Here is a 19,926-nt window from a genome sequence, read left to right as displayed (position 1 = left end):
GTACGTAGATATGGGAACATAACAATCAAATGTTATGCAGGTGACATTGCAAAAGTTCGAGGGGAATGTAGATTTATAGAGTTGTAAGAATAAAAATGGGAATGAGACTCTGTCATTGTCCAGCACGAAGAGTTCTACGTACAAGGTTTCCGGGAAATCTAAAATGTTGGTAATGCATTGATGCCTATATCAAGAATAGTGACAGAATCCGGGTTTGAAAAATGTAATTGTTGTTCCATGAGCCAGGCAGTAATGACGTTTTACTGCACATATTTCATTTTACCAATGTGTTTCAATGTTTGCATACATTTTAAACTCTGCTTCTGATTATGATTCAGTTAGCTTTTTATTTTGTAAGCGTCAATAAAATATAAAATTTAACTTCTGGTTTTATGAGAAAATCATAAATATTTGTCTGCCTTAATACACTATGACTACATGATTCAACCACTGTTTTTTTTTTCTTAAACATATTTTTTGCAATATCTTTGCTGTTTATTTTTAAAATGACAGGCCTACATTTTTTTGCAGTAAATTTTTAATACAACATTGTCTTGTTTAATTGAGTTGTGATACAAAAAAAATAAAAACACAAAATTGTAGGTTTGTTTCAATTTTATTTGTAAAACTCCACCTTGGTCAATACAATTTAGGTTTACTTAGTCTTTGTCTAAATGATTCTCGGTTTTATGTACAACCAAGGTGTGTCCTTTATTTAGGTTGATTTTTTTTTATTTAGTTTTAGTCATTGTATTAATTGCTTCTACATTTAATGCCAAATAAAAGGCCAGTTGTACTATAATCTTTAATTCATTTAATGGTTTATTTTTTTTTCTGGGTTTTATCAACAAAATGTATAAATGTATTTATGTATACAGTAAACCTCCTCCCAATTTAGGTGTTTGACTAAATATAGATTTTGTTTTTGTATTAAAACGGAAGTTTGTGTAGTAGTAAAACCAAATATACAACTGGGAGCCATTATTTAAGGGGAGACCCTTACCAATTTAATAAATAGTGAGGTAAGTGTATGATTTTCATTTAATTATATTAAGGGCTAGCTAATAAATATAAAAAAACTAATGAAAAAACTATTTATTTAATTGTTGTATTAATCTAATCTATGAGCAAAACGAGAAATTATTTTATAGGAAATCAAAATTAATTAATTAAAACAAATGTTTAGTATAACGTCCATGGTCAAGGTAAAAAAATTCATTGACTACGACAATTCGATTTAGTATAAGGCATTTAAGGAAATTTCCTATTTTGTCTACGGATATGTCACACTTTTGTGCAAATTTAGAATATTTCGAACGTGATATTTTATAGAAAACAACTAAAATACGGAATTATTCTAAAGTGGCCATAAATTTTATGTTTAAAATTGAGCTTCTCATTTATTGAGGTAGTTATTACTGAAAGAGGTAGTTATTACTGAAAGGTAGTTATTACTGAAAGAATAGTGTTAAGTTCGCAACCTCAGTAGATTTGTCCATAATTGCGCCTAAATATAAAATAATGCGTTTGTTTCAAAATTTGTTAGTGGCATCACTGTTAACCAATCATTTGCAAATTTGACGTTATGCAGTGATGCCAAATAGGATGTTTCCAACATTGTTTTATACTGAAACAATTGTTTATGAATTGAATCAAATTCCGCAAAAAAGAATCTAGTGTTTTTGGCGGTTTTCTACCATTTGGCATCACCGTCGTCGTTCTGTATGAATGTCAGTTTACAGAGATGCATTCTTACGAATCAGGGATGGAAAATCAAATTTTTGTTAAATACTCGTATCAAAATAAGGATCAAGGATCAAACAACCTCCGAGTACTAGAATTTAAAAATTTTATTTATTTTCATATTATCGAAGTCTTTTGTAGAAATCTTCAAAATGTTATAAATAGAATATTATATTATACTGAAGAGTTTTTATAAAAAATAGTGTTTACCGCAGATATTATATAGAAAATAGTATTATTCTGAAGATTTTCTATAGATAAAACTGTTATACAGTAGATTTTCTATAGATAATACTGTTATACTTAAGATGTTCTATAGAAAATACTGTTATACTGATGATTTTCTGCAGAATATACTGATATACAGAAAAATCTCTATAATAAAAGTGTCATACTTATGATTTTCTATTAATAATACTGTTATACTGAGGATTTTTTATAGAATCTAGTATTATAATCAACATTTAATACTGTAATATGGAATATTATATTTCGAAATAACTGTTATCTGAAGATTTTCTACAGAATATACTGTTATACTGAAGAATTTCTATAATAAAAGTGTCATACTGATGATTTTCTATAGATAATACTGCAAATACTAAAAATGTTATATAGAACATACTGTTCTGTAGAATTTTCTGTTATACTGAAGATATTTATAAGAAAATACTGTTATACTGAAGATTTTCTATAGAATATACTGTCATACTGAAGAATTTCTATAATAAAAGTGTCATACTGATAATGTTCTATTGATAATTTTGTTATACTGAGGATTTCTAGTATTATACTTAAGATTTAATACTGTAATATTGAATATAGTATTTAGAAAATATTGTTATACTGAAGATTTTCTACAGAATATACTGTTATACTGAAGAATTAATTTAATAAAAGTGTCATACTGATGATTTTCTATAGATAATACTGTAAATACTAAAAATGTTCTATAGAATATACTGTTATACCGAAGATATTTATAAGAAAATACTGTTATACTGATGATTTTCTGCAGAATAAACTGCTATACAGAAAAATTTCTATAATAAAAGTGTCATACTTATGATTTTCTATTAATAATACTGTTATACTGAGGATTTTCTATAGAATCTAGTATTATACTCAAGATTTGATACTGTAATACTGAATATATTATTTAGAAAACACTGTTATACTGAAGATTTCCCATAGAATACACTGTTATAGTGAAGAATTTCTTTAATAAAAGTGTCATACTGATGATTTTCTATTGATAATACTGTTATACTAAAAATGTTATATAGAACATACTGTTATACTGCAAATTTTCTATACTGTTATATTGAAGTTCTTCTGTAGAATTTCCTGTTATACTGAAGATATTTATAAGAAAATACTGTTATACTGAAGAATTTCTATAGAATATACTGTCATACTGAATAATTTCTACAATAAAAGTGTTATACTGATGATGTTCTATTGAAATTTTATAATACTGAGGATTTCTAGTATTATACTCAAGATTTAATAATGTAATACTGAATATATTATTTAGAAAATATTGTTATACTGAAGATTTTCTGTAGAAAATACTGTTATACTGAAGAATTTCTGTAATAAAAGTGTCATACTGATGATTTTTTATAGATAATACTGTAAATACTAAAAATGCTCTATAGAATATACTATTATACTGCAGATTTTCTATATATAATACAGTTATATTGAGTTTATCTGTAGAATATCCTGTTATACTGAAGATATTTAAAAGAAAATACTGTTATACTAAAGATTTTATAGATTTTCTGTCATACTGAAGAATTTCTATAATAAAAGTGTCATACTGATAATTTTCTATTGATAATACTGTTATACTGATGATTTCCTATAGAATCTTGTATTGTACTCAAGATTAAATACTGTTACACTGAAAATATTATTTAGAAAATACTATTATACTGAAGATTTTCCACCGAATACACTGTTATACTGAAGAATTTCTATAATAAAAGTGTAATACTGATGATTTTCTATAGATTATACTCTAAATACTAAAAATATTCTATAGAATATACTGTTATACTGCAGATTTTCTATATATAATACTGTTATACTGAAGTTCATCTGTAGAATATTCTGTTATACTGAAGATATTAATAAGAATATACTGTTATACTGAAGATTTACTTTAGAAAAAACTGTTATACTAAAAGCTAGTGTTATACTCAAGAGTTTCTATTGAATATACAGAATATAATATTTAGAAAATACTGTTATACTGAAGATTTCCTTTAGAAAATACCGTTATACTGAAAATAAAAAATACTGTTATACTGACGATATTCTATCGAAAATACTGACGATTTTCATTATAAAATACTGTTAAACAAAAGTTTTTCTATATAAAAATGCGGGATTTACAATAGGTGGCATATCTTTTGAAAGGATGTGGGAAATTAGGCATGGAAAACAAATATCGCCCAAACCAACTAAACAAGATTTAAGACCAAGAATTCGAGGCATTACTCAATGTGGATTGTTGTAAAACTCAACAAGAGCTTGCAAAATCATTGCAATTTAAAAACGTTTTCGAGGATTCATCCAAAAGCAGGGTAATTGGATACCATATGAATTGAAGTCGAGAGACCTTTAAAGACGATTTTGCATGTCGCAAACGATGCTTGAACGATATAAAAGAGAAAAATTTTTGCACCGAAACATTACTAGCGATAAAAAATGGATCCATTACGATAACCCGAAGCGTTAGAGATCGTATGTGAAGCCCGGCCAACCAGCCGAATCGATACCAAAGCCAAATATCCATGTCGCTAATTTAATGCTCTGTATTTGGTGGTAGCAAAAGGGTCCTAACTATTTTGAGCTGTTGAAATCTTAACAGACCATAACTAACAATGGTCCATACTTCGAATAAATTTATATTGTACAAATGTTTCAAAATAAAAATTTGATTATGTTTAATTTGATATGCGTAATGGTTTCCCTATAACTCAAACATTTATGTACCGATTTTTCTCATAACAACCGAACCAAGACTATATCCAATATATTTATGTATCAATAAAGAAAACTTCCTCAATTTTCTCTGGAAAAAGGAGTTTTTACCGCTCGCATAACCAGTAGTTATAGTTTAATTGAAATTGATTTTAACCAAAACAGAGCCGGAAGTAAAACTTTTACTTCAAAATCCAATCTAAATTAACTTCCTTATGCAGTAAAATGCAATTTTACTTTTACTCAGTAATTTAACACCCTAAATCCTATTATTTATATGTAGTTCAGTTTTTTTTCTTCTAAATTGTTTATTCACAGAAATTCTTTTGCAAATACCTTTGACTTTTTCTATGTGATTTGTTTCATTATGTTTCTTTTCTATTTTTTTTTTGTTTTGTTTATTGTTAATCTGCTTTTAAAAAATTCATTGACTCTTAATGATTTTATGTTGTTGGTGGTGGGTGTTGTTGTTGTTGGTTGGTTTGTTTTTATGTTTTTCTTTTCAAATGACCCACATAAAGTTTATTTACACACATTTAAACAAATGACATCTGACGACGTTGGCAACATTTGCCTCTTCGCAGATTCTGTTATTGTAAGTGAATGAGATTGTGTGTGGCTCATCAAGCTCTGCATGTGGTGTCATCGCATAAATATTGTAACAACAAAAACAAACATAAATAAATAGCATAAAAATGACAACATTAAGAACAACTCATATAATTTAACAGCTAATTGTAAATAGATGCTGTCTCTCTCTCTCTTTCTGTAGATTATTGACAATTTCATAGTTTAACAATTATGAATAATGTACCTAAATTCATAAATAAATTTAAACAACCCTTTTTTTCAAATATTAACTTTGTTTTGCATTAATAAATAAATTAAATAAGGTTTGAATTTTATAATTTTATTTTAAAATTCACGTTTTTTTCTCTTGTTTTAAATAATCTTAACAAAAAAAACAAAAGCAATTACATACTATTGTTGATCTTTGTTTTGCTGCTAATTGTGCCAAAGTTCCCACACATGAGATAAACATGGAGCAGGTATAAGAGTTCAATGTCATAACAATAAACAAGCATCAACGAATAAAATAAATAAAATATAAATTGTTGGGATAGGTTTTTGGTATTTTTTTATAAATTTATAATTTCCAAGCTACACTTGTTTGAAATTATTTGAAACATTAAATAAAAAGTTTTAAAGGGAACTTAAAATTTAGTGTCATACTTTGTGACAATTTTGCTTTATGCATAAGCAGTGATGATATTTCTAAATTTGGAGGAAACTCAAATCAACAATGTTTTATTTTTCAATTTATTAATAAAATTAAAAAGCTCTGGTTCTACTCTTTATAAAGGTACACCTTCCATTTTGTTTGGATACAGAGACCAGGGGTGTTATTGTGTATTTCGATATAAAGCATACAAATTCGAAAGATTTTCTTATCGAACAATTTTACAAAATAACCCCCCCCCCCAGGGATTTTAATGTGTAATTCGATTCGAAAAGAAAATCATTTAAATTTGTATGTTTTATTGACAAAAAAGTTCGACATACAACGATACAACGCTACGACACCGATTGTAAACTGGACAATTGTATTTCAAAAATGTATTCTTTCGAATCGGGCTACTGTAGGATTGAGATTAATATACTCAGTATGGATTCTAGTAAATTTAGAACAATAACAGAGGACATTGTCATTATGAAAAAGAAGAAATGGGCGTTGAGCGCCTTTAATTTATATAAGTCAATAGTTCTGCACGGAGTTTGCCCGTCCATACTTTGAAATACTATTTTGGTACCTGGCTGGTAAAGCAAGCCATCAATTATTCTTTCGTTTTTATACCCTTCACCTTCGTGAGAAGGGTATATATAAGTTTGTCATTCCGTTTGTAATTTCCACAATATAATTTTCCGTCCCTATAAAGTATATACATATATTCTGGATCCTTATAGATAGCAGACAGACGGACATGGCTTAATCGATTCATGTCCGTCTGTCTGTCGGTTGAAATAAATTTTCTGAAGACCCCAGATATCTTCGGGATCCAAATCTTCAATAATTCTGTCAGACATGCTTTCGAGAATTTTGCTATTTAAAATCAGCAAAATTGGTCCACAAATGGCTGAGATATGAGGAAGAAACCAGGACAACCTCAGGTTTTTTACCTACATCTGGATTACTATAGTCATTAATATAGACAATATGGATATCCAATGATAGATATTTCAAAGACCTTTTCAATGACGTAAGTTGGACCTACAATGGGTCAAAATCGGAAAAAAAATTTAAAAAACCAAAAAAAATTAAATTCAAAAAAAAAAATTTAAATTTAACAAAAAAAAAAATTAAAAAAAAAAATTATAAATTTAAAATAAAAAATATTAAAATTTAAATAACATTTTTTTTTAAATATTTGTATTTTGAAGTATAATTTGGTGACGGGTATATAAGATTCGAATACAGCTCTCTTACTTGTTTCTATTAAAAATATTACGCCGATTGCATTCTCGGGTATAGAAATAATCCTAAATATTGAAATTGGGTGGAGTATCTAGTTATGGATTTCAGCCGCAGAATTATTACTTATAATCCAAGTGATGTTAGTCTATGGACGGCGATTATCTGTGGGGCTTTGAGAGAACGAGTATTATACTTTTCGTTTTTGGCACTTAATGTGTTACTGAAACTTTTCGAGGAACCAGTAACTCCTAGTGATTAGTAAAATAAAAGAATATACCTCAGATTTTAAAAAACATTTTATCCATCGCTTCTCTAGGCAAATATTTAATGCCATGACGAGATGGCAACATTTTTTTTTACAAAAAGTGAGCATCATTTCATTTCCATTCATCTATTAAATGGCTATTTAAATATGTTGATTGTACTTTTCATAAATAAAAAAAAACTATTTAACAAACGGAAGACTACAAATAAAATGGCAATTTACTTTGTTTATATGTATGTAAATATAAATGAATGAATACATAGTTAATGAAGAGTGTAGGCCGTTGTTGTTGCTGTCTTTGTTTTTTTGTTTTTAACAGAGGGGGTAAAAAAAAACAACAAAAAAAAACAAGATCTCTTTTAAAGTAAAAGCAAAACAATGTGGGGGGGGCTAACAAAAGCAAATGATTTGTTCTGTTAGATTTGTTTGTTTATGTTTTTAATGCACTCACAGAAAAGAAAGAAATGTTTGCAATTTCTATATTTTTTAATATTTTATTATTTTAAACAAATAATTTCTTAATTTAGATTATTTACTTTGTTATGGTGCCTAATTTGTATAGATTTTAATCTATTATTTTTTATAAAATTCTTATATTTTAAAAAATATTTCGCTTTGCTAAATTTTCTTTGTTTAGTTTGTTTGGGTTTAGGTTTACATAATTTTATATAAAAACAAACAAATATTAAAAAAAATTACCATCCAGCAATCTAAAACCTAATCAATTTTCTTGCTATCTTATCTTTTAAAGCAAAAAGTCGTTTAAATATACTATACACAGACCTAAAACTCTGCGGATAAGATATGGAAAAATATTATAATGGTGAATAACACCAAATTATAGTTTTTTATATACAATACATATTATAAAATAAAAACAAAAATATAAAAATTATGAAAAAAGTGCTAATATTTATTATTAGAAGGAAAAAAAGTACAAAAATTAAAATACAAATTATCAATGCAACGCAATTAAACAACAAATCGATAAAAAAAAAAAGATTATTAAAAAACTAAAGGTTCTTTGTAAATTTATAGTGGCCAGAAAGTTAGTAATTTTAGTTTATGGCACAAATTTAAAATTTTTTCTGCCCTGGTGTTTGGTACTTTTTCGAAATTTTAACCTTTTAGGGAAGAAAACTGGTAAAATCTGTATTTTGGTACTTTGTTACTTTAAACCAATAAACATAGAACAAAAAAAAAAATATGAATTTGGTACTTTTTGGAAAATCGAATCCTTAAGAGATAAAAAATTGTGTTTATTTTTGGTACTTTTTTCATAAAATAAGTTTTTTTTAAAAAAATTGACATAGAATATTTTTTTATGACACAGAAATTTATTTGAATAAAATTTAGCACCGCAATGGGGATAAAAAAGGTACCAAAAAGGGTTACCCCCTGAAAAATACATTTTATTTAAAATATTAAGCCAATTTTGATAATTTTTTTAACATTGGTTCCTAGATTCTTAAAAAAATTAACTGACAAGATTGTTATTTGAAAATCGAGTGCCATGGTCAATCCGGCTAAATTAGTTTGGTACTTTTTTTAAAACTTATATTTTCTTGGGCACATTAACACAGATTTTAATCATTTGGGACTCAAATTTCTCTGAGTGTAAAATCATGAAAATATCTATTAATGCAAATCTAAAATTCGGAAAATTTATTTATAAAACATTATAAGCAATTAAAGTTAATTATAAATACAGAAAATCTTAATCATTTTCATTATTCACAAAGCCATTTGTTATTAACCTAAAATCAGCAACCCACAATATGAACAGATTATCTATGAAAATGGGTCAATTTGTTTCACATTTATTCTTTTCTATGTATGTAAATTTGCAAATACTTTTTTATAAATATTAAAAATTGCAAGATCTTTAGTAAAACAAAACATGTGTAAAATCAAGAACAAAACAAATAAATAAAATAAAAGAAACTCACCTTGAGAATATTTCAGTTGATGCTAATTTTTGATGATGATTATAAAAATTTTGACGATGGTGTTCTTCTTCTGTTGATGGTGATGATGACGAACAAAGATATTAAACGCACAATATAAAATTTGTCTTGTTTTTCTTTCTCTGCTTTGTTTTTTACTTTCGTTTGAAACACGTTAATACTAAGAAAAATAAATTTATGTTTATTTTCGTTTAGACATTTAATTGAAACAACAAAAAAATACACCAAAATTATATTTTTATGATTTCACTTTAAAAAATTATTTGTTTTTCACAAAAAATATATAACTCTGCTACAGAAAATAACTTCACACAGTTTGTATTTTCGAGGAGAAGGTTTTTTCGGAAGAAAATTTTGGAAAAGTCGGAAAATTGGAAAATCGAGTTTTTGTATGAAATTTTGAAATTACTAATTATTATTCCTTAATGGCTTTCCAAATCAAATAGAAAGTTCATAGTGTAAATCATGGAAAATTGCTGCGAAATGTTGTATTATTACTCTAAAGTTTGTTTGAAGGCTCAAAATTGGGGCGAGGCGAAGTTCGCCGGGTCCGCTAGTTTAGATTATTTACTTTGTTATGGTGCCTAATTTGTATAGATTTTAATCTATTTTTTTTTATAAAATTCGTATACCTATTTTAAATTTTGCTTTGTGAAATATTCTTTGTTTAGTTTGTTTAGGTTTACAAAATTTTTTATAAAAACAAAGTAAAATTAAATAAATTACCATCTAGCTATCTAAAACCTAATCAATTTTGTTGGTATCTTATATTTTAAAGCAAAGTCGTTTAAATATACAGTGGTTGAGAAAACAATGGAAACTTTTTCAAATATTTCATTAGTGGCATAAAATCTGAAATAATTTTTTAAAAAATTTTAAAATTTTTGTGGTATTTTATTTGTATACTTTTATTAACTTAATTTAACAATTAAATAAATTCTAAAAATGAGAATACAAAATTAGAAGATTTCTTTATTACGGCATTGACAAAACAATGGAAACTTAGGTATTATTTTAACAAATGTGCCCTGCGACTAACTGTTCGGGTACTTATTTCTAATTTTAGGCTATTAACAACCTCTCGAGGAGTTATTTTTGGGAATTTCTTGAACTCTCTCGCTATTAAATTATCTTGTCTAGGAGTAGTCTTACGAGGTCTTTTAAAAAAAATATTTTAAATTTTGGGCTACATATGGAATGAATATTTGGAAAAGTTTCCATTGTTTTGTCAACCACTGTATATGAAGACACTTTATAATGTTTACCAAAATATTTTTGCACATAAAAATACATATCAACTAAATTTGATACACAATTCCTGATAAAAATATTAAGGAAAACCATTAAATTATTTAAGTCTTTGTTTTATTATTAAGTTAAAAACAAACAAAGATTCCAAGAAAATAAAATTCTATTATTTGAGCACTTTGTGTTTGATAAATATTATATTAAATACCGATAATTTCTTACTTTTTCCAACTTTATTTTTTAGTTTAATTAAAAAGTTTTATTTGTATCACAAATTTCCGATAAAAAGCTACATAATTTTAATTTAGCTTAAATTCTTTTTATTAGAATACAACATGTATTCTTTATTATTATTTTTGTATTCATAAAACATTAATCTCACAACATTAACAACGCATGTTAAAATTCCCAATTCTTGTTCCTTCGACGTACTTTTCACAACTAATTTTGTGGAAAAATGGCGAGTAAAAAAAGTAATTCTGCTCACAGTTTGATTTTTGAAAACAAATTCTGCGACAGAAAACCTCTCAAACGGTCATACAACGAATCACGTGTAATCCTTACCTGTCCGACGAGTAAAAAATCCCTGCTTAATAGTGTTTGTCAAACCGCCATGTAAATTAGATGGGGGTGTTTGACGAGTCGGTTTGACAAACATGAAGCATGTTCGCTGCCGTTCCAATCGTTTCCAGTCGTGGAAATTGTCAAAAACAAATACAAAATACAACTCTATACGAACAGGGGAGCAAGGCAAAATGTCACAAAACTACGACACACTGTTGCCAGACTTAGGGCATTTTTTGTCGATTTTTCTTTGTAGTTGGCGATTTTGTAGGGAACTAAGTGCAAATACTGTTTTATCGTGTGGGTAATTATTTAGAAATTGCAAAATGTAAATATGTAATTTGAAATACTAAACAAAATAAGAAAAAATCACAAGAGCAGCGAAAAATTACCAACAAGAAAACAAGGAAAGTTTGAAGTGCTTTTCACATTTTCTAAACAAATTTAGTTAATTTGTTATAATTTATATATTAATCAAAGGCCATTATATTTTTTAATTCTATTAAATTATAAATTCATAATTTCTTTCAGCTAAATTTCTATAAAAACTTCTTTTATCCAACTTCTTTTCAATTCATTTTTTTTTCTTACTCATCCACATTCCACTCACACTTGACTTTTCTTGGTCGTTTTAAAAGTTTATTTTCATTATAAATTTTATATACCGTTATTTATAGTTTTTATTAAAATGTTTTTATTGTGTTTTACTTAAATTATTTAAATAATTTTACATATTTTCTTAGTAAAATACTAAAAACATTTGCGCGTTTTTTCTTTAACCACCTTTCTTGAACAACGAAACAAAACGAAGTGAAAATTCGCAATACTCAATCGTCAAAGGAAACTGTCAAACTGGCAATAACTACAGAGATGCCGGATGGTGAGCTAAATAAATATAAGCGATTTTTAGAAAATTTTTAAATATTTGATTAAAGATTTCTAGCATATTACCAGCATATATTTTGATATTAAAATAAAAGTATATCAATGTACAATTAAAAATGTGTTACTTATGTAGCATGAAACATCTGATTCCTATTTATTTTAATTTTGCTAGGTCCATTATTATAGACTATTCAAAAAGTACCATTAGATGCTAATGATTAGAATAATGAAAAATTTCCTTTCGCTTAGGTCCATATCGTCCCCTCAATAAATCAATGGTGTATAAGCATATACACCATATCAAGATCAATTGAAATATTACTTTTGTTCCAGATGTCTACTAACACAAAAATTTTAAAGTCAATTATTTCGAAATGGCAAAAAAATTATACACTATTATTTTATTAAGGGTTTTAAGATTTATTTCATGTAGCAAAATTCTCCACCTTTAATTCTCACTCATGATCATGTTTCTAGGTCAATTCCTATAGAAAATTCAGAAATTATCATTAGCTAAGAAAAAGTACTAACATTAGAATAAAAAAAAGTACAATACATTTTTGAATAAAGTCAAACTTTTAAACACTAATTCAAAAATTACCGTTAGAATTAAAAAAAAATTCATAATGTCACTTAACATGTTTCATTGGTGACGAAAATAAAAAAAGTTCCATTCGAATAAATAAAAAGTACCACAAAGTCCCTCTTGGAATTCTCACTCACATAGAACCATATATGCTTAATTTTATGTTTATAGGTTCGTTATTATATATACCTTTTCGTTTTGGTAATCAACTATTATTTTTATTTTTTGAATGAAATTAGCACTTGTGTAGCTCCAAGAGGGTTATAATATTAAAAATGACAATACAATACTATTATTTTATTTTAAAATATTGCTTGAAATGCCCAGATAGTGATTCTACAAATAAAGCAATATTTTGTCATGCTTTGTTTACATTTTACATATCACGTTCTCTCATATTTAAATAAAAACTAATTGTTATGCAACTCTGTAAAAACCGCTTGCAATAAAATACATGTCTGATTTCATCAACTGCTTTCATTTACATGTCAAGAACATATCGTGTAATAATAACTTTGAATACAACCCTGTTTTTGAGATATTGCAGTGTTTGCTGATAAAGCAGTGTGTCAGTGGCATTATTTCATTTTGAATTAAAAAAAATACCAAAACAAGCGTCTGTAGTAATTTCTTATTTAAAATTTTCTAATTATCTTATTTAAACCGACAACTAACTATTTAATTCATATCCAAATTAACAAAAATGAGCTGCTACCGCGACTTAAATAAAGAACTGATCGGCCAAGTGCAAACAATGCGCCATGACTTGAAATTGTACTGTGATGAAATTGTCCACTTAAAGGGAGAACTCATGCAAAAACATGAATCAGAAGTTTTGTTGCGGAAGGATTGTTACACATGGGCGCTTGAAAGTTTTATCCAACTTATACAACATGTACAGCCGGAAAGTGACATCTTACCCGTACTAAAGGAATTTTGGCGACCGCAGGATAGAACATCCGCCACTTCAACGTACTCACGTGAGAGCAGATCTCCGCGAAGAACGCGAATATCTGGGGAAAGATCATCAGGGTCAACACGTAGACGTAGTAGTCAGTTGACAGCGGAATTTCAAAGATCCACTTCTATTATAAACACGAGAAACTCTGTATGTAGTACTTCACCCATTAGAAGAAGTAGCAATGAAGCTGCAGAGGCTGAACCAGCGGAAGAAGAATTAGAAGGAGAGGAAGATGAAGACTGTGAGAATGTTGTAGAAAGTGTGACAAATCCAACAGAGTTGCCACAAGAGCAGCCAGACGAAAATCTCAATATAATTTATGAACATTCCGAAAATGATGAAGACGAGGAAGATGATACAGAAGATGCTGTGACTGTTTACGAAAGTGTGGAAGAAGTTTCTGTTGATGAAGTATCTATTTCTAAAACAAGAACCACCTTAAAGGATGTAACAAACACGGATACTTCTAGCATTAAAGTTGCACCTAAAAGAGGACGACCCAAAAAGGTTAAAAAAAAGGTTATAAAAAATAAAGTAAATCAAGAAAATTCAACAGATGATATGGGCAGTGAATCGGAAGTTGAACAAAGCAGATCATTACATCAGACAGAAATAGCTGATAAATCCTTAGAGGAGCCACGTCGTCACTCTAATGCCCGACATGTCTCAATGATAAATAAATCTATACCTACCTATGCAACACGGTCTTATTGTAATCATTCACGTGAAGAGGGTAAGTGAAATTTTATAATGTAATAAATGAGTGGCAAATGTATTTACATATGTATAAGTTTATCACTCCGTTTGTAATTTCTGCATTTTCAATTTGCGACCCCACAAAGTGTATATCCTGGAACGTTAGAAATAGCGGTGTCGATATAGTTATGTCTGTCTGTATGTTGAAATCAACTTTCTGTAGCCCCCAAATAACTTACATACACAATTCATACATCTCTATATCTCGCTATAGGCCTCGGTTGCTATTTAAAATAGGTTCGATTGCTATTTAAAATGGAGAAAATCGCCCAACAAATGGCTGAATATAAGGAAAAAACTAGGCCAACCTCGATTTTGGTTCTATTTTTATTTTATATCAGAATTACTAAGTCATTAATATATACAATATGGATATCTAATGATAGATAATTCAAAGACCTTTGTATATAACGCCATAGTAAGTCGGACCTACAATGGGTCAAAATCGGAGAAAATATTTTTTAAGCTGAATTTTTATTTCAAAAAAACAAAAATTTTTTACTAATAAATTTAAATAGGAAATTTTTTAAAAAATTTTAAAAATTAAAAAAAAATTTAAAACAAAAAAAATATGAAAATAATTTAAAAAAAAAAAATTCCCAAAAACGAAATTTTAAATAAATTATTTTTTTTTTAGAATTTAAAAGTTTTGCCAATACTTCCACATTCTATAAAATATTTCTTCTTTTATATCTCGTTTCAGTAACCATTGCTTCACCCACTTCAGTTTATACCGATATGACTTTAAGAAACTTCAATGATGCTGCCTGCAGCACCCCAAATTCTCGACACAATTCATTACAAAAACCCGTAACACCCCCAGCATATACTGGGACCACTTACAACTTAACCACGGAATCCGAGTCAGTTACAAGCAACACTTTAAATTGTCGTCCCTCACGTCAGTGCAAACCGAAAGATTTGGCTGAGCCAAAATTAACCACTAAACTAAGAAATGAAACTGTTAAGGAATCAATAACTAAAAAAAAATCCAGATCCAAGACGAGAACCAAAAACTAAACCTTATTTTTATCTTAAATCTTAACCCAAAATTTTTTAATTTTTTTTCACCAAAAATTTGTTTAAATCTTTATAGGTTGGTAAATTAAATTTTTAGTTGATGAAAATGACTGTGAATCTTTTCAATATTTCATTAAAATTTATGAAAATCTTTCACTTAAAGTATATTTTCCTCCCAAAATCGTTTATTTCTAAAATTGTATTGTATGTACTTTCAATAGATTTCTCACAATGTTTATAGTTTTTATTTAGTTTGAAAAGATTTCCTTTATTTTTTTAACAAAGCATATTATTAAATAAATTTATGATTTTCTCCCTTTATGTTTGTTGTACAAATTATAAATATTTACATAAGAATGATTACTTGTTTTACGCACTAACACTTTAATTATATTAGAAAAAAATTAAACCACCTCAAATTTACCCGAACAGCAATTTAAATGATCCACCGAATGTGTTATTGTCGGCAACTCTTTGGTATTTTCCTTAATTTCCGTTATAATATCTTGTATTTTATGTAGAATCTGTTGAGATTCGCTAGAATTTAAATCTTTTGTGGGTGTTTGATATGCAGGAACACTAGCAGGGGCATCCAAGGCTTTCAAACTCGCTAAATCTGCACTATTATTTAGCTCTTGGGCTTCATTGTGTTGACTGGTCACATCTATGGCAACATTTTGTGCTAAGGCTTCGTTAATTTGTTGTTTCAAGTGTTGATTTTGTGGCATTTCCATGCCCAAACTATTTACTAGATTATTAAGCAATGTTAAGCGTTCGCGCATTTCTTCACGTTCAGCCTGTAGCATGGCTGTTTGTGCCGCCTTCTCATATTCACGCTGTTTCAAAATACGTCTCTGGTTCTGATAGAGGGCTATATATTCGCCTATAGTTTCGGTTTCCGACTGCAACTGCATGACTAAATGTTCGAGACGCTGTTTCTCATCGGTTAGATCGGCACACTGTGTCATTAGTTGGGTAAAACGTTGCTGTAACTTTTCAACAGCTTCTTCGGTGGCAATACGTGGCGTTGTAGTTGTGCTAGTTGGGGATTTTGCTGGTTTTTTATGGGTTTTAGGTGTTTGAAGTTGTGTATAGTTTGTAATGTTGTCTTCAGTAGCTTCTTGACAAGATTCCTGATCATCTGAATGATTTTCATTGTGTTTTGGTTCATGCTGATGATGATCGTGTTCATGGTGATCATGACAATCATGCTCATGGTGATCATGTTTATGCTCTTCACTATGAGCATGATGATGATTATGCTCTTCATTGTGACCTTGCTGATGATCATGATCACATTCATCATGTTCGTCATGATGATGATCATGATGGTCGTGATTGTGTTCATGATCATGATGTTCTACATCATCTCGTTCGTTTTCTTCGTTATAATAAATCTATAAAAAAATAAATAAATTTATTTAATTATCTTAAAAAAAAATATTTTTTTTCTTTTTACCTTATTCTCCAATTTCTTTTTCAATTCTTCATTTTCATGCGACAGACGTATCATTTCCTCATCTTTGAACTTAAAACGTTCGTCAATGGTCCTTAGACGCTCCTCCATTGAAGCATAATTTGTGTGCATTTCACGATTGGCATATTGCTCGGAATCTAAACGATTCATAAGATCCGCCTTATCGTTGGTCAATTGTACAAATCGTAGTTCCAGCTCATCCAATTGTTTTTTCAATTCAACATTTTGTGTAAGAGCTCGTGAGGCAGCCACTTTATCCGATTCCATGGTGGCCAATAGTTTTGTTTTATCCGGCTGTTCGGAGGTAATATTTTCCAAATACTCTTTCAGTTGTTCCAATTCTATATCTTTTTGTTTCACTTCAAGTTGCTGTGAATTTAAACGGTCCTCTTGGGATTTAATTTTCAATTGGAATTCATAACGTTCCGCCTCGAATTCATTCAAACGTTCTTGTAATGTTTTCAATTGTTCATTGTTAGTTTCTGAGGAAGATTCCTGGAAATAAAAGAAGAGTTTCTTAATTAATCACCTCTAAACAATATTTGTGTAATTTTAATATCTACTGACCTTTTCTTTTTCCTCTTTAACTTCTGCCTGCCTGCTGATATTTTTTTGTATCTCCTTCTCCATGTGCTGTATATGATCCAGCCATTGCTTTTCTCTTTCTTGCAATTTTGTGGACTCGTCCATTAGCTCTGTATTACGTTCGGTCAACTGTTGGACTTGGGCATTTAATTGTTGGACATAGGTTTGATATTGTGTATTGGCCTGCTCTTTATCTTGTGTTAATTGTTGCACCATGGCCTGTAGATCCCTAATTTGTTGTTCGTACATAAATTGTGTTTGGGTCAAGGTCTCGACACGATTATCTTTGGTAATATTATTTTCATCGGACAATTGCCGTATGCGTAATTGACTCATCTCTAATTCATTGGATTTTTCTTTAAAATCTGCATCCAATTGTTTCAGTCTCTCATCGCGCATAGTTAACTGTTGCTGCAGCTCATTGATGTGATTTCCGTGATCCTCCTGTACAGCTCTAGCTTGAGCTAATTTATGCTGCAGCTCGGCATTGTGTAGTCTTTGCTGTTCTTGTTGTTTTTGTATATCCAGCAGACGCTGTGTTAGTTCCTCGACACGTTTTGTGGCATTATTATGTTGGACCCTTAGTTCTTCCATTTCCAAGTCTTTTTCACGGCACAAAGTACGAAATTTATTTACTTCCATAGTCAATTGGGATTTTTCCGTAATTAAAACTTGTATGGCATTGATGTTTTGTGTTCCCTCTGTAAATGTTTCCTCCGAGAACATATCTGGCTTAACACTAAGTTCTGCTTTAATGCCTTCAGCTGGTTCTGGTGTAGGATCCATAGCAAAATAATTAACATTTTCTGTTTGTAAAAGCTCCTCTTTCTGCACCACTGCGGCTTGTTCTAATTCAGCAACAATATCCGTGTTATTTATATCGTTACAACTACCATTTAGTTGTAATTCTGATTCAGATCTTTCCGATATATTGCTGCTAACATGACCGCTATTGGTAGCAGAATCGGCATAAGAGCCAGCTGCATTAGTACCAGGGGCTGAGCCACGTTGTTGATATTCTTTTAACTGTACGAAAAATTAAACCAAAACATATGTTTTCATTAGTTATTAGTTTAAGCAAACAGAAAACTAAAACACTTTTACTATAAATCAATAACTATGTTTTTGGTGACTGCCACCCCAAGTGACGTGTCATTTGCTAAGGCCACGGAAAAAAAACATTCTTGCAAGAATATTTTAAGTTCTTTTTGTTTCTTTACCTTTTTTCTAGCCGCTGCCAATTTCTTGGCTTTACTTTCCTTTGATTCTTCGGGCATTTTTTTCAGTTTTATTAATTATTTTCTAATAATTTTAGTTAATATTTCACATAAAAAACAAGAGAATATCGGGAAGAAATTAAAAAAATACAATGCTTCTTCTTATTATGTTGTTTTTTCTATATTGTGTCAAAAAGTGCCAGATGTCAAAGAAAAACATTTATAGTGCCAGAGATGCCATATTATATTTTTAGTAAAGTCCTGGCTATAACCGGTAGATGGCAATGGAAGCAGTAAATTTTTCCGTTATTTTAAATGTTTGTATTACAAACCGATTTTGGTCGTTAATGGCTGGGTTTTTCAACAAGCGAAGGGAGAAATAGGCTTTATAAGGATTTATAAACGACTTTAGGAATAATTTAGCTCTTGTTACAAATGATAAAACTTTATAAAATACCATTTTATAGAAACTAATAAAATTGTATTAACTTAAGCGAACTGAAAGTAGGAATATCTTGTCAGACCTTTATTTCAATTTATTTAAAAATGATATAGACTATGGCCTCAGAAGTTTTTCTACAGAATTTCCACAATAGCTGATTGAATAGACTTTCTACTTAAATTTCTATAAAATTTCATAAAACAAATTATCAGAGTAGCGCGTTAATTTACAATTACGTATAAAATAATAAGATAATTCGAGATACTGCGATGTGTTTAGCTTGTCTGCAGATACACTCAGAGTCTCTGGCGGAAATCGAACCCGCAACACTGAAATTAATAGTCCAGTACACTATCGTGGCAACACTTTTGAAGCTGTTTCATCCCAATTATGAATAAAAAATTCCGCGGGAGTTTGTTCCCCGGGAGTTTTTTCCCATTGAATTTGAATAGGAAAAATGAGAAAAGGGAAAAAACTCCCGCGGAATTTTTATTCATAATTGGGCTGAAAATTTATTTAAAAAAAATAATACCCAACTTTTATTATATTTAATATTAATTTAGTCTTTATTTTTCAAGCAGCACATTAAGTTTTTTTTTTGTTTGTTTTTAAGTTTTTAATCTCTTAAGAAAAAAATCATAAATGCCATAAAAATTACATTATAATACATAAATAATAATTCTATACACAATAATTAATAATTAAGACAAACAAAATCTAGCATTTACACACAATTTTATATA

The 19,926-nt window shown here is 28.9% G+C and overlaps 3 protein-coding genes across 7 annotated transcripts in view; 1 reads left to right on the top strand and 2 right to left on the bottom strand.

Moving 5' to 3' along the window:
• Nucleotides 1-12,056, bottom strand: part of Vrp1 (Verprolin 1) — a 43,408-nt gene extending 31,352 nt beyond the window's left edge. For 2 of the 5 annotated variants that reach the window (XM_065510968.1, XM_065510973.1), the window contains exons 1-2: nucleotides 11,846-12,053; nucleotides 9,425-9,602 (exon numbers count right to left, since the gene is read on the bottom strand). The gene's annotated coding sequence lies outside the window, so the exon portion shown is untranslated. Of the gene's footprint in view, nucleotides 1-9,424; nucleotides 9,603-10,912; nucleotides 10,930-11,845 lie in introns of those variants that run through there. The other 3 variants (XM_065510970.1, XM_065510969.1, XM_065510971.1) reach the window with 3 other exon arrangements.
• Nucleotides 12,057-13,378: 1,322 nt separating this feature from the next.
• On the top strand, nucleotides 13,379-15,783 carry LOC135959862 (uncharacterized). Its single transcript, XM_065510961.1, has 2 exons — nucleotides 13,379-14,419; nucleotides 15,146-15,783. The coding sequence occupies exons 1-2, from the start codon at nucleotides 13,429-13,431 to the stop codon at nucleotides 15,460-15,462; spliced, it is 1,308 nt and encodes a 435-aa protein (XP_065367033.1). The 5' UTR covers nucleotides 13,379-13,428; the 3' UTR covers nucleotides 15,463-15,783.
• On the bottom strand, nucleotides 15,697-18,896 carry LOC135959861 (Golgi matrix protein 130 kD). The gene is made up of 4 exons (XM_065510960.1): nucleotides 18,745-18,896; nucleotides 17,507-18,550; nucleotides 16,922-17,434; nucleotides 15,697-16,859 (listed from the first exon to the last, which is right to left on the bottom strand). The coding sequence occupies exons 1-4, from the start codon at nucleotides 18,799-18,801 to the stop codon at nucleotides 15,867-15,869; spliced, it is 2,607 nt and encodes an 868-aa protein (XP_065367032.1). The 5' UTR covers nucleotides 18,802-18,896; the 3' UTR covers nucleotides 15,697-15,866.
• Nucleotides 18,897-19,926: the final 1,030 nt, after the last annotated feature.

The sequence above is a fragment of the Calliphora vicina genome, chromosome 5 (assembly GCF_958450345.1).
Source record: "Calliphora vicina chromosome 5, idCalVici1.1, whole genome shotgun sequence".
Taxonomy (NCBI): Eukaryota; Metazoa; Arthropoda; class Insecta; order Diptera; family Calliphoridae; genus Calliphora; species Calliphora vicina.
This window is presented reverse-complemented; position numbering and strand designations above follow the sequence as displayed.

Bases quoted from the DNA above. Each gene is read 5' to 3' on its own strand.
- LOC135959862 (XM_065510961.1), top strand. From the start codon at position 13,429: ATGAGCTGCTACCGCGACTTAAATAAAGAACTGATCGGCCAAGTGCAA. The intron at 14,420-15,145 runs GTAAGTGAAATT...ATCTCGTTTCAG, and splicing joins TAATCATTCACGTGAAGAGG to TAACCATTGCTTCACCCACT.
- LOC135959861 (XM_065510960.1), bottom strand. From the start codon at position 18,801: ATGCCCGAAGAATCAAAGGAAAGTAAAGCCAAGAAATTGGCAGCGGCT. The intron at 18,551-18,744 runs GTAAAGAAACAA...TTTTTCGTACAG, and splicing joins TGGCAGCGGCTAGAAAAAAG to TTAAAAGAATATCAACAACG. The intron at 16,860-16,921 runs GTAAAAAGAAAA...ATTTTTTTATAG, and splicing joins AAAAGAAATTGGAGAATAAG to ATTTATTATAACGAAGAAAA.